Here is a 13,759-nt window from a genome sequence, read left to right on the forward strand (position 1 = left end):
GGCAAACACATTGTTGAAACAAGGAGCAGAACAATTAGAAAGCTCTCCAAGATAGGAATTAAACCCTATAGCCCCACCCACCCCCATCAAGTGATGCCTCAAAATGCAAAATGTGCTAATTGACATCTCAGAACCACTGCAGTCCAATGCAACGGAGCTAAGATTGATGGGCTTATTGGCAGAGGAGAAATTTATAGGAAGGAACAATTATTACTGTGACGAAACAGATTTTACTTTGATTTGGCTTCTTTTTTGTGTCTTAATTTTATTATAAGGAGTGGGGAACAAAATATACAGATGAGGGTAGACACCAGGAATGCCAATAGTGATCCTATCTATCTTTCTAGGGCTAAAGTCAAAAACTTAATTACCATTCCACTTCTGTAGTCTGAACTCCCTGTGAGCATGGAGTAAAGAATTTACTGAAAAAATATAGTGTCACGGCAATAAGCATGACAGCATGATGTATTACACTCATAAATTCAAATCTTGGACTATAAATGACAATTGCTGGTAAAGTAAAAGGCTACATAAACAAATTTTACCTGCCCTCTTGAGCAGAGATGATGGCTAAATTGATGTAAAACCTGCTGCAGTCCAGAACAACTCCAATGCGGGGGGATTGGTTGATGTGTATGAACTTATATTACAATCTTCAGCAAGATACTTCACAGCCTATAGCCATGCAAATGCTTGGCCCATCTTCTAGCCATGTAAGGATCATGGTAATCCCAGCTTTCAACACTGCTAGTCCTCCCACCTGTGTTCATAACAGCTTCTGTACAGTCAGTACTTCCACTTTTATCCTCCGCGCCCACCAGAATTTCCCCCGTCCTAATGCATTCATCAACCCCACCCTCGACATAGCTATATTCCACACGAACATGTCCAGAGTCGCCCAGATTTAATGGAATTCTTCTCTCCTCACCACTTCTTAGTTCTCCTAGCCTCACAATCCTAGAATCCTCCCTAATCTTCAATTGGATCCCTTTAACCACACCTCCTAATACTCTGGCAAGGAACTCTTCGAATTCATGCATCACAAACCCATTAGAAGTGCCAAAGCCATATCCTACATGGAAGCGATGGACTGGTATGGGCACTTCCATGTTGATGCATTGGTAAGATCTTGTTGGACTGTCAGACAAATGCAGAATACAGGACTGTGGATTTTTGTGGGCACGATCTCCAAGTACTTTTATTCCTTTCTTGAGTCCTTCATTTGGATCTGCTTGTCCCATATAAAAAAGGCGATCAATGACTTGCAGTGCTGTCCGCTTCCCATAGGATGTCATGCGTCTAAGGGGGAAGACCCGTGCTGCAGTAGATGAGTAGGTGACAATAGACAACCGATCAATGGGTCGAAGGGAGAAAACAACTAATGCCATGGATTGCTTTATAAGTCTCAGGTGAGGTCCATTGGGGCTTGCAACTAAGACCAAGTCAGTTGCTAGCTGATCTGCTAATGTTACAGAGAGATAAGCTCTATTACTGGAGGTGCATGATGGGTAAGGCATTTGCCCAGTGGATTCAATATGCTGTGTTGCTGCTGCTAATAAAGATGAGGAGCTGCTCAAGTGATGTAGTGATTCAAATCCATGGGGATGACATGAATTGGTTCCAGTCACTCGTAAAGGTTGATGTGAGCATGGATGAAAGGTGGGATGAGTCAGTGAGACAGGTATGAGAGAAAGATGGAGACGAGGATGATTTGTTATGTGGTCAGGCTCAATGGGGTCATCATCATCATAGCGGGCAGAGCGTAGAAAGGAGCGCCTGTGGACACGGAAAGTGGCAATTGAGTCGTCGAGAATTTGGAGAATGGGGTCAGTTCTGTTGAAAGAGAGAGAACAAGGTGGGTTTAGGTTACGAGGCAGCTGGGTCCAATGCGCACGGCAAATGGGGCAGGTGACACTGCCATGGCGGACATTGGAGGATATGCAAGCAAAATGGAATGCATGAGAGCACTGCGCTGTGAATATGGCCTGGCCCGGGCTAGAGCCTGTGCCATAACTTAGAGGATCAAGACATATTGTGCACAAATTCTGCCACAGGATGGAAAAAGAACACCGTAAGGTCTCTGTTAAGAAAAATAAAATTGAAAAGAGAAATTAAGCATAAACAACACAAGACTATAACGTGGTTCGGCCACTACAACCTACATCTACCACAAAGCCCAGAGGACTACATCACTTTCATTATATTCTCTCTTAGTTTTGTTTACAATGATCACCTCTATTTATAGGTTAAAGTATACAAAAATGTGATAAATATGAAAAATACATCGATAGAGGATTCCAAAAATCAATCCCGTGAATTACTCGCAATATTCTATCAAGGGCTTAAATAAATCCTACAATAATATTCTCTAACACTCCCTCTCATGTTGGTACACAGAGATTTTAATTCAAGTGTCCAACTTGAAACTAAATACGAAGTTGTTGTGACAAATTGTTGTTGAATGAACTATGAGCGGGGTCTGCAAGAGTGAAGAACATGACCCCAGATACTTGATCAGAAAATGTGGCATATTACCAACAATATGTGTTTAAGCATAAACCAAAAATAACTGTGCAGCAATAATGAGATGACAACAGATGATGAGATATGGTGTAGAGGCTCCCTCTGAATGATATTGTCACAAAGACATTCCTTTGATGATTCCATGATTGATGCGACAAAAAATTTCTGCCATAAGTGAGGTTTACGAGGAAAAAATGCACGGAATGATGTCAATGTTGTAAAATGATGGGAAAAAAACTGTGATTCTTTCCCTAAAAGTTTGAGAGAAGGGGAAAGCAATTGATATTGTATGGTAACCAATCATATAACAACTTGAGAGAAGGGGAAACCAATCAGGACACTTTCTACATTACTTAGAAACACGACTCCCAGATGTTTTAAAGTAACACGTGGGGAAGGCTGGCACATGGTGCACTTATGCTGCATTGCTTAGTTTAGTGCTGTAGAAAGTGTCCTTGATTGGTTTTATTCCTTTTCCTTGTAAAGTACCAAAAGAAAATCAACTGAAAAAACAAGTTTCTTTCAGTAAATAGGCAAGTATAGTATTTTACATTGATAAGTGTCTAATAGTCCTGTTAATTAGAAGGAGAACTAGTCTTGCACAAAGTGTCAATAATGATAAATTTATCCAATTCGTTCACAGGCAAGAGAAATTGGTGATTCAAGTAAGAATGCCAAGCCCTTCAAGCAGGTGCAGTGACTAATTCAGTAGGGTTAAGTGGGTTGTTGAGCAGTGAACAACATGTTTAAATGTCATACTTTATATGGAATGATTCCACTGCACCAAATTCACATATTTATTATGTTCCTGAATATTTAGTAACATACTCAGGGAAACACACACATACAAAAAGCACATGGCTAATGACTATGAATGGTATGATCCATATATAATATCTTGATCAGATAACAGAATATTTGAATTCACGAATAAATACAAATTTATATATTATATTTGAGACTACAATCAGTGCTATGTAATCAAAGGCTAAGTCTAGTGGTACTTCTTCACCTAAAGTAGAATGTAGTTAAGTTCCCATAAGAGCAAATTGGTCGTGTGGGTTTCAAATGGAGACCCAAAAAAAAAAAGGAAAAAAAAAAAAAAATGAAAGCCATGTAGGAGATGTACATGATAAAATCTAGGAAGGAAAAAAAAGTAGCAAGTTATTAAATAAGGATGGGAAATTTCTGAAAAACTTAGCTAAAGTTTTTGAAATAGAGTGACAATGAATATCAAAGCTGAAATCTTTAGTGGATTCTTATCTAATGCGCATGTTTGTTGTTTCATAGGACAAAGGTGCAACACAAGTATTAAAAAATAATAATAATAAATAAATAAAAAGGGTAGTGATAAGGAGTCCGACAACTCCGACTAATTTTATGTGAGTAGGGGCTGATGTCATCACGACATCAGCAATATTAATGACATCGTGATGACATCAGCTCACTCCCACTGGTATAAATCAATTTGTCCGACTTTCCGACTCCAAATCGTTATCAAAAAAAAAAAAAAAATTGAATTGGTGTGGATTGGCGCTAATTAATAGCCTTATTGGGTGGCAATCCTGTTTTAGTCCATTTTATAAAAACTGCATAGGTAGGAACAAAATGAAGAGCTCCTAAATTGCTGTTAAATAGTCAGTGTCAATCAACAATGGAGTATTCCCAAATTGAAATTCAAAAAATTTCAAGTGGGAGAGACAAAAAAATGGGGCTCATTTCTGGCATTTCCAACCAGAAATATAATGTTGAGGTTTCCAAGTCCTCGGAGGGGCAAATCGGGTTCAGAGCAATTTCCGAGGTAAAAATAAAAAATAAAATTGTAGAGAGAGAGAGAGTTGGTCCTTAAATCTACCTTAGTAGAAGTAGCAGTGTCGGTGGTGGTGCCGAGAGCAGCTTTCAGAGCAATTTCCGAGATTTTATCAGCACTGTACCTCGGCTTTGAAGGAGGATTATTGGGTGAACCCAAGAATACCTGCAAATAACACAACATCAATGCGGAGTCAAAAAAAAAAAAAAAATCTTTCTTCCTTTTGTTTTGGCGGTTTGAATTGTGAATCAGGGTAGAGAAAATTAGAAAATTTTCTAAGAAATATAATGAAAAGAAAAGGAAAAAAAGAAGCAGATTGGGGGTGTGAGATTGAGAGCTCCAACATTTGGCTTTCCAAAAGAAAACCCAAATGAAAGCAAACACAAAAAAAAAGAAAGTGAAATGACAGATTTTGGAGAGAGAAACCCAAATTTTGTTGAACAAATTGCAGAAAGTGAAAATTCATTAATGAACCCTAATATCATTTACAGAACTCCCCCACATTGCACAATTTTCAGTTTCAATCTTACAAGAAAATGTAGTATAGAATATATACATGAATATATATAGAGAGAGCGAGCGAGCGAGAGAGAGAGAGAGAGAGAGAGAGAGATTACAGTAGGATTAGGATCGACAAGGAGTTGTCTGCGAGAGAAGGAACCACAAGCTGTTTGTAGAATCTTCCTTGCGGCTCGTTTCAGTTTCGATGAAGCTCCTCCTCCTCCTCCTTCACCCCCCAACATTCTCACCTATATTATTACTCGCTCTCTCTCTCTCCTCTCTCTCTCTCTCTCTCTCTCTCTCTCTCTCTCTCTCTAGAGTTTAATGTATATCACTCTTATCACATTCTTCTTCTTCTTCAGGTTCCAATCATTTTATGAACAGCTTGAATTTTGTAAAGAAAACCCACCAAGGTTGGGAGACAAATGCTTCAGAGTTTCAGCAATTTGTGCTCTCTCCTGTTGGAAATGGAATTGCTTTTGTCAGGAACCTTATGCGTATGTATGTACACACACACACACAAATGAGCAGACGAAAACAAGGCATCAGAAACCAACAAAATTACATTTTAATGGCATAATATAGAAAGTAATGGTTGCCACAAATACCTTTCGCTTTTTTTACTTTAGCTCAGTGCTCTGTTATATTTAAAGTTCAAAGCACCACCACTCTCTCTTTTTTTCTCTCTCTCAAATCAAATAGACAGACAGGGCTGGCCTAGTATAATATTGACCTTATGTTTTAATGTTGCCAGATATACTCCACGTAGGTGTCCAAGAATCATAAATTATTGACCATCTAATCCTCTGGATTACTATATTAGACGCAATTGGTTACGTTGACATACTCTCTTGTTTCATTTTTAAATGTTCGAAATTAATTATTTTATTTAAAAAGTTAAAGTAAAATAATTTTATCTTTCTATTATTATTCTTTTTAATTTCAAAATATATTTAACTTGTAACATACATATTTAAACTTTAAAGGACAAATTAATCATTTTAAAAGGGACAAATACATTAATTATATGTCTCCTTACGAGCTTTTTAATATTAAAGATAGACAACTAATATGTGATTGAAGGGTAATTTAATTGTACGTCATCTCTTGATTAAATGGGATCTTATGGTTTGATTAATTGCTTATTTTTGTTGACATTGTGATTTTCTTTGTCTTTTTTTATATATTTGTTCTTTGTTTTCTCTCCTTTTTTTTAATTATTTTTTTTTTTTTATAAATAATTAACACCGTTACTATCCTCGGATTAACAAATAAATCACACACTATGCCTTACTCTTACTCCTTTCGAAATTTGAAATACAGTATTTATTTTTCATTTTGGTAATAAAAGTTTGATCCCAAAATTCCATTTCTATTTATAAATCATAAAAGAGATGCAAACTCATAATTTATAAGAGAGAGAAGGGGGAGAAACCGTTAAATTTGAATTTTAAAGTTTTAATTTAGGGTATCATCAATGATTCAATGCTGGTGACGTGGACGTCTGGTCCTCTAAGCTTCTTTTACGCTATCAAAAAAAAAAGCCCATACTTTCAAGTTTCAATACTCTAGTTCAAAATTCAACAAAAGCTTTTGATTCTTTTTCAACCTATTCAAATCTCATCATTTTAACCATGAAAAGAATAAAAATAATCCTTAATTAATTGTTACTGGGATGCCTAAATCCTTACCTATTAGGAAAATGGTAGTTACACACCTACACGGTTACACCTAAGAATTAACCGATTCCTCTAGGCTAATTCTTGTCTCACCCACTTTATAAGAGTGAATATGCATAGTTATGCAATAATTTAAATTTCTGAATCACAGGATAAGTGTTCAGTTCGTTTATTAGTACTAGAGTTAAATTTTGTCAGTGTTCGTTCCAAAGGTGTCCAGGTCAGTAATCAACTAGGCAAGATCATCTGGTCACAATGAGAGCATTGCGAGAGGAATAAGTGTCGAACCTGTTACAATGATATAGAGTCAGATTCAATATTTGTACAGTGGTATTAGAGTCAGATCAAATCCTTGTATAGTAGTACCAGAGTCAAATCCAATCCTTGTATAGTAGTACCAGAGTCAAATCATATATTTGATTCAATATCACGCCAAGTACCTAAACATCCACCTCAAAAAGGTGTTCGGGAAACATCATAAGATTATATAAGTGGGTATATGACATTAAACCTATTCAATTAAGTGACAAAAGAAAAACATACATTTGATTCATCTCACAGACAAGAAAAACTAAACATACACTCAATTCAAAAAACAAGTCCATATAAATATGCATACACAAAGAAATATACGGAGAACTAAATTTTGAGATGTGTGAAAATTCAACAGAGCTCTTTCATAGCCAGAGTTACGAGCTCCTATTTATTATCTTACGAGCTCTCTAATTATTAACTATTCAATTAAGATAGTTTTAAATGTATAAAAATTTAAATCAAATCTCTCAATCAAACAATCAATAAAAAGAGGTTGTTGTCTCTTGTGATGGAAAAAGCCCATATATATATATATATATATATATATATATATATATATATAATTCAAAGATAAACTTAGAGTGATTAATTTTGGATATGTGATTTATACATAGGAGAATTTAACTAAAAGCTATCTTATGAAAATCTATGGACAGAGAAGTCCTAAGTTTATATAACATTTTATTTTTATTTTTTGGATACAAGTCAATGAGCTACTCTCTATTTCTGTCCCCATCACATATTCAATGCAGTAATTTAATCAAAACAGGCTAATTGAAGATTAAGTAAACAATTCTTCAATGATCACACGAATTGATGGTTTAATATCAAATACAATATATATATATATATATATATATATATAAATACATATATATATAAGAGAGTTGTTTTGGCAGTTTCTCGTGGTAGGTAGTGGGTTGATTATAAATGGAGCTAATCACGGGTTGAACTTGCTTGTCAAGCTTTGCTGTTAAAACGGTTTAATATAACTTAATTAAATCAAATCATAGGCCCATTAGTTGCACTGGCATGACTAAGCTGACCTAAGGATTTAAAAACTAACATTTTCTGAGAAGATAACGTCGTTTGCTCAGGACAAAAAATATGATGTTTATGAATCATTGGATTTATTATTTTATCAACTACTAAACTAATATTCATTATTTTATTTCTTAGTTTTATTTAATTGGAGCTACCTCATTTTTGCAGATTAAAACTCAAAGATGATAATGTCATCATCCGGGTCAAGCCAATAATCTATCTTCGAAAAGATATAGATGAATTTGACTCACAGCTTCAAGCCTATAAGACTAGCACGAATGATGATATTATTTAATGAAATTATAAATAATTGTTCATTAAATAATTGAACAAACTGCTAAGCATGACAATGGTTATAAAAGCATACGAACACAATTATTCAATTATTCTAGGAAGTCCGAATACTTCTCCTAAGAAAGTCTTGGTAGTATCTGATTGGACATAAAGATACGCAACGTGTCGATTATATTAAAATTTGAATATTTTATTAAACTAATTCAACGTAATATTATGTTAAAATTTAAATATTTTATTTAGTAATTGAACACGACTAAGATACGATCAGAAAATGGCAAGAGAAATTTGGAATACTTTCATAACCGGATAATTTTGTAATTATTTTTCTTAAAAGAGGGGTTTGATGCAATTTAAAATATATTATGAATTCATTTTAAAAATAATATAAAAAATTTAAAAACAACATTTAACTCTAAGTTTCAAATTAGCAATCTCATTCATGATTATAAGAAGTAAATGGACAAAAATTATTATTTTTATATACGTAATAATATATTATATTATTAATTCTTGACCTCTTCCTACCATATTCATGTTGTCTGTTTTGAAATTTGTCGTATAGTCGTGTCCGTATCGTGTCTCTGTATTCGTAATTTCTAAATTGGATTGCGAGTGCTGACATACATAATAATAAACAAATTGCAAAAATATTGTGGAAATAGAAGTTTTGCATACTACAAGGAAGTAGTTCAAAGTTCAAACAAAGAATCCAAAAGCAAGAAAAGGGCCAGTACGTTTAAAGCATACTATTGACAGTAGTAAGACTTGGGGAATCTGTCTTTTTGTTACTGACAAATGGGGAAGGTTGTTTTTTTTTTTTTTTCTTAATCGATCCTGCAATTGAATTCTCTTCCCTCAAAAGAAGGGAAAGAGGAAAGGAAAGGGCTCTGGTGTCCACCAAACAACAACAACTTGCTTGTACACACAAAAAAGCGTACACAGTATGTTATGTGTTCAGTTGTGCACAAAAGGTGGTGCATTTGACCAAGTCAAATTAGGCAGAAGGGCTCTGTTTTAAGACAGTTAAATTCAAAGAATCTGTGCTGATTTGCAGCTGGATTCTATATTCAGTGTTTCTTCTTCTAAGTTTTGTTTCTTTCTCATCACTTTTGATCAAAGATTTTGTGTTGATTGCTGGTTAATCTTTCCCATCTTCTCTAATCATGTCACCTTTTAGACTAGTCAAGTCCTTGATTCATATAATTGAATCCAAATCTTCTACATACTCAATTTAACTAGAATCACAATGGACTCAATAGATGGTGGGTCTGATACATACAACATCAAACATCAGTTCACTGGGGTGATTCCGAGCTTCTAATTAGCTTTCTTTGAAGGAGGGATGGACATGACTAAATACTCTGAATGACATTTTGTCACAAATCTTTGAAAAAAGCTTGACCAAGTATTTGGTTTTTTTTGTTTGGACTCTTTGGCCCGACTATCTTAACATTTTCTGATTGGAAAAGTGAAGAAAGAAGTGGCTTAGAGGGTGGGTGGGCAATCAGAAAAGTGAAGAAAGAAGTGGCTTAGAGGGTGGGTGGGCTTTGGCGCAATGTTAATGTTGCTCCGTGTGACCTAAAAGTCACGGGTTTGAAATCGGAAACAACCTCTCCACGTGGAGGTAAGGAAGTGTATATCTAACCCTTTTCAGAACTCGCAATGGCGGAAGTCTTGTACATTATGATAGCCCTTAAAAATGAAGAAAGAAGTGACAATAAGAGGTTAAGTTGGTTACCTTTACCTTTATTAGAGAGGGAAGGTTTTTTGATGTGATTCATGCCTGCCTGCAATTCCGACCCCACCAAATACACATCAAAGCAATGAATCCTTTGGCAAAATTTACTTTAGATTTTCTGCTAATAGGCTGCATGAAAGTATTGTTCTGGTAACTGTTCAGTCATCTTGTAATCAATTCATTGTCTCTTTATAGTCAGCTGCCAAGAATTTAATAGCCGTGGATCTTTTTTTATCGTTCCAGAGGATGCCATGATCATCTTCTACTCGTCGCAGCATATCTAATCTTCCAAAACTTCATATAGAATTATGTACAGGCACAGCCTAGTTGGCTGTTATCTTTGGTTACTTCCATCTTTGTGTAGTACTCCTGTTCACTTCCACCACATACCAAGATCCTCACCAATCTGCAAATTCAAAATGCCAAAACTCCCATGTATAATCACAATGGGAAAAAAAAAATATGCTGCCTACTTTCAGCTTCTCATCCAAATAAATTGTATGCAACATCAACCTTTTAGTTTTTCCTTGACTATGGTAAAACTCTCAAGAATTAGATATGTCTCTAATCTTCTCGTCCCAACAACCTGTGTAGACAGGACCAACACCAGGCAACGGCCCTTTTTTTTTTTTTTACAAAACCATCAATATTTCTTTCATGGTTAGCCAAAGGAAACACTCTTATTTTTTTGCCTGATAACAGCCAGTGTTCTTCTCTTTCACTGGCTAATATCCTTAAAGGCTGTACTCAGCTCCTCATTGCACATTTGAGCTTCACATCATTCTCTGGCTTGGTCTTAATTATTTATACAAGAATCTTACAGTGAAGCTTTGTCTTTGGCTTTCATCGATAATCAAATTACCATTCATTGATCTAAAGCAAGAGTAAACCTGCAAAGTTTCAGATTAACATATGAAATGGACACCATGTAACGGAACAAGAATTGTCACTTTGCACAGGCCTCTTCAAAGAACTTCCCCATATATGAACTTTAGTCTCTTTCAGGTTACAAAATGCTTACCCAACATTTTCTTACCTACTTAAACTATAACAAAACAGATTGGTTTCCTTTCTAGTATCCCATCTCTTGCATTAATGGTAGAAGCTTCTCTTGTAGCAATATGTAGATCTCCTCGCTTTCAGGATGAGATCTGTCCCCCACAAAAAATGTATGAGTCTTGCCCTTTACTTCTATTTGGCTAATTCCGGGTACTTTCTTCACTTTTCTCTCCTTCATCTTTTTCTTTACTTGAGCATACTCATCCCATTTCCTAGATCTCGCAAAGACATTCGCCAAGAGTATGTATCCTCCTGAATGAGTTGGTTCAAGCTCTATCAATTCCCTTCCAATGTGATTCGCCAGTCCAATGTTCCCATGCAATAAGCAAGAACTAAGCAATGCTCCCAGAACAACACCATCCCTTTCATCTGGAGGCATTTCCCGAACCACCCCCATAGCCTTGTCAATCTGTCCAGCTCGACCTAGGATATCAACGAGGCAGGAATAGTGCTCAGCCCTTGGTGTCAAACCATAAGTACGCACCATTGAGTCGAAAAGCCTTTGACCCTTGTTTACAAGACCTGCATGACTACAGGCTGACAAGACACCAACAAAAGTAATCTCGTCTGGCTCGGCTCCTGATCGTAGAATCTGTGCAAAAGCTTGCAATGCATGGTAACCATAACCGTGATTTGAATATGCTAGTATCATTGCAGTCCATGACACAATATCCTTTACCCTAAGATTATCAAAAGCAAGCCGGGCAGAACTAACATCTCCACTCCTAGAATACATTGTAACAAGGGCATTGGTAAGCGATGTATCACAGTCAAAACCAAGACGTAACAGAAGCCCATGAGCTTGCAACAACTCTAGAATGCCTTCACATGAGGTCAGTACGCTAGCGAGAGTAGTCCCATTTGGCCTAATGCAGCAGCGAAGCATGAGAGTTAGGTGCTTGAGGGCTTCACTTTTAAGCCCATTTCTAGTGTACCCGTCAATCATTGCATTCCAAGTCACCGTGTTCTTTTCCTGCATCAGGTTGAAAAGCTTACTGGCTTCCGCAATGAGGCCTATATCAGCATATGTTGTGATCATAGCATTCCATGCAGTTATGTCTTTCTTTGGCATCTGATTGAAGTACTCCCTGGCATGTTCGGTTGACCCATTCTTTGCCAGACCTGTAACCATAGTGGTCCAAGAAACTTCATTCTGATGAGGCATTGAATTGAATAGTCTAACAGCTTCATCTACTCTATTATCATCTAAACAACCTTGAATCAAAATGTTCCAAGTATATATATTAGGCTGGGGCATTTCTCGAAACAGCTTTCTTGCCTCGTCAATTTGGCAATTCTCAATATAAGACTTGATCATAGCTGTCCAAGAAACCACATTTTTTTCTGGCATTTGATCAAAAGTAGCCCGAGCTTGATCAATTAAACCATTTCGGGCATAACCCACAACCACATTAGTCCACGACACCACATTTTTCTCTGGCATTCGCTCAAAAAGCAGGCGAGCCTCCTCAACATGTCCACTTCTGAAATAACCAGAAATCAAACTAGTCCAGGAGAACACGTTCCTCTCAGGCATATGGTCAAACACTTTCCGAGCATCCTCTATGCGACCGGCCTTCGCGTAACCATCAATCATGGCAGAATCGGCCACAATGCTTCTTTCGGGCATTGCGTAGAAGAGATTTTCGGCTCTAGGGAAATCATTATTTTTGAGATAGGTAGTGATCATTGAAGCATATGAAACAATGTCTCTGTGAGGCATTTCATCGAACATCTTCCTCGCTTCCTCTACCTTCCCACGACGACCCAGGTTACTTATCTTTTTATTACAGTTATATGTAACATCTGCCGAGACAGTTGAGCTTCCATAGTTGAGAATGAAAATAGAGCTTGTTTTTGATTGAAGTAGATTCGGTTTTGGGTGGTGTATGTGAAATGAATGTCCGAAACAGGGGAATAAAGAGTGAAGTTTCAAAAGATAGCGGCGATTCATTGCAGTGTCCCATAACTTTCGGTCATGGTTTTGCGCTTCAGTTAGCGATGATGATAATAGTTATTTACTTATTTTTAACAAGATGATGATGATAGTTAGGTCAGGAAGAAAACTACACAAATAAACCTAAAATAGTCATATACTGGGAATGTCAATTTAACGCGGGTTTGGAATCATACTAATAAGATACGGATTTAGATGGAGAGTTTAAAATTAGTCAAATTGGATTAATAATAAATATAAACTTTTATTATTATTATTTTTTTTATATAGGTAAATTTTACTCACACTTTCAGTTGGTTAAACACACTTATGTGCTAGCTATTTTTCGGACCGTGGCACCTCCAATTGGATCCAAAATGTCTAATTTGCCATAACTAAAATATTATATGTTAACTCAAAATATCAACTCACCTAAAATGACCTAAATTCGCTAAATACACCACACAATTAGTAGACAGCTGTGCCACCCACCTACCCGTTTGTCACTCTTTATACTCTTAACTCGTTGGTCTCTCGCTCTAACCATTTCTTCCGCAGATCAACAACCAATCCCCATTGCCGCCATCATCACCATCAGGGACGGATCCAAGGGATGAATTGCCCCTACTGAATTATTATTTTTATTTTATTTTTTTATGTATTTTTTTTTTAAAAGTATTATACCCATATAATTTATTTATTTTCATTAATATACTCATAAAATATTACATTTATCCCTTTAAAATTACTAAAAAATGGACTATTGCCCCCCACCAAAATTCATTTTTGTCCCCCTTACCTTACATCCTGACTCCGTCCTTGATCACCATCACCACCAAGCTTGTCGCCGTCCTCAC

General features: G+C 36.3%; 2 protein-coding genes across 2 annotated transcripts; both read right to left on the reverse strand.

The window, feature by feature from the left end:
* Nucleotides 1-379: 379 nt before the first annotated feature.
* Nucleotides 380-5,495, reverse strand: LOC132304933 (E3 ubiquitin-protein ligase WAV3-like). The gene is made up of 4 exons (XM_059802634.1): nucleotides 5,443-5,495; nucleotides 4,951-5,292; nucleotides 4,379-4,498; nucleotides 380-2,045 (listed from the first exon to the last, which is right to left on the reverse strand). Exons 2-4 carry the CDS (start codon nucleotides 5,074-5,076, stop codon nucleotides 669-671), a joined length of 1,623 nt encoding a protein of 540 aa, XP_059658617.1. The 5' UTR covers nucleotides 5,077-5,292; nucleotides 5,443-5,495; the 3' UTR covers nucleotides 380-668.
* Nucleotides 5,496-8,733: 3,238 nt separating this feature from the next.
* LOC132304938 (pentatricopeptide repeat-containing protein At4g02750-like) lies at nucleotides 8,734-13,155 on the reverse strand. Its single transcript, XM_059802638.1, has one exon. The coding sequence runs from the start codon at nucleotides 12,918-12,920 to the stop codon at nucleotides 10,980-10,982; it is 1,941 nt and encodes a 646-aa protein (XP_059658621.1). The 5' UTR covers nucleotides 12,921-13,155; the 3' UTR covers nucleotides 8,734-10,979.
* Nucleotides 13,156-13,759: the final 604 nt, after the last annotated feature.

The sequence above is a fragment of the Cornus florida genome, unplaced genomic scaffold (genome assembly GCF_030987335.1).
Source record: "Cornus florida cultivar Cherokee Brave unplaced genomic scaffold, ASM3098733v1 CherokeeBrave_3.0.0_Hap2_Chr01, whole genome shotgun sequence".
NCBI lineage: Eukaryota > Viridiplantae > Streptophyta > Magnoliopsida > Cornales > Cornaceae > Cornus > Cornus florida.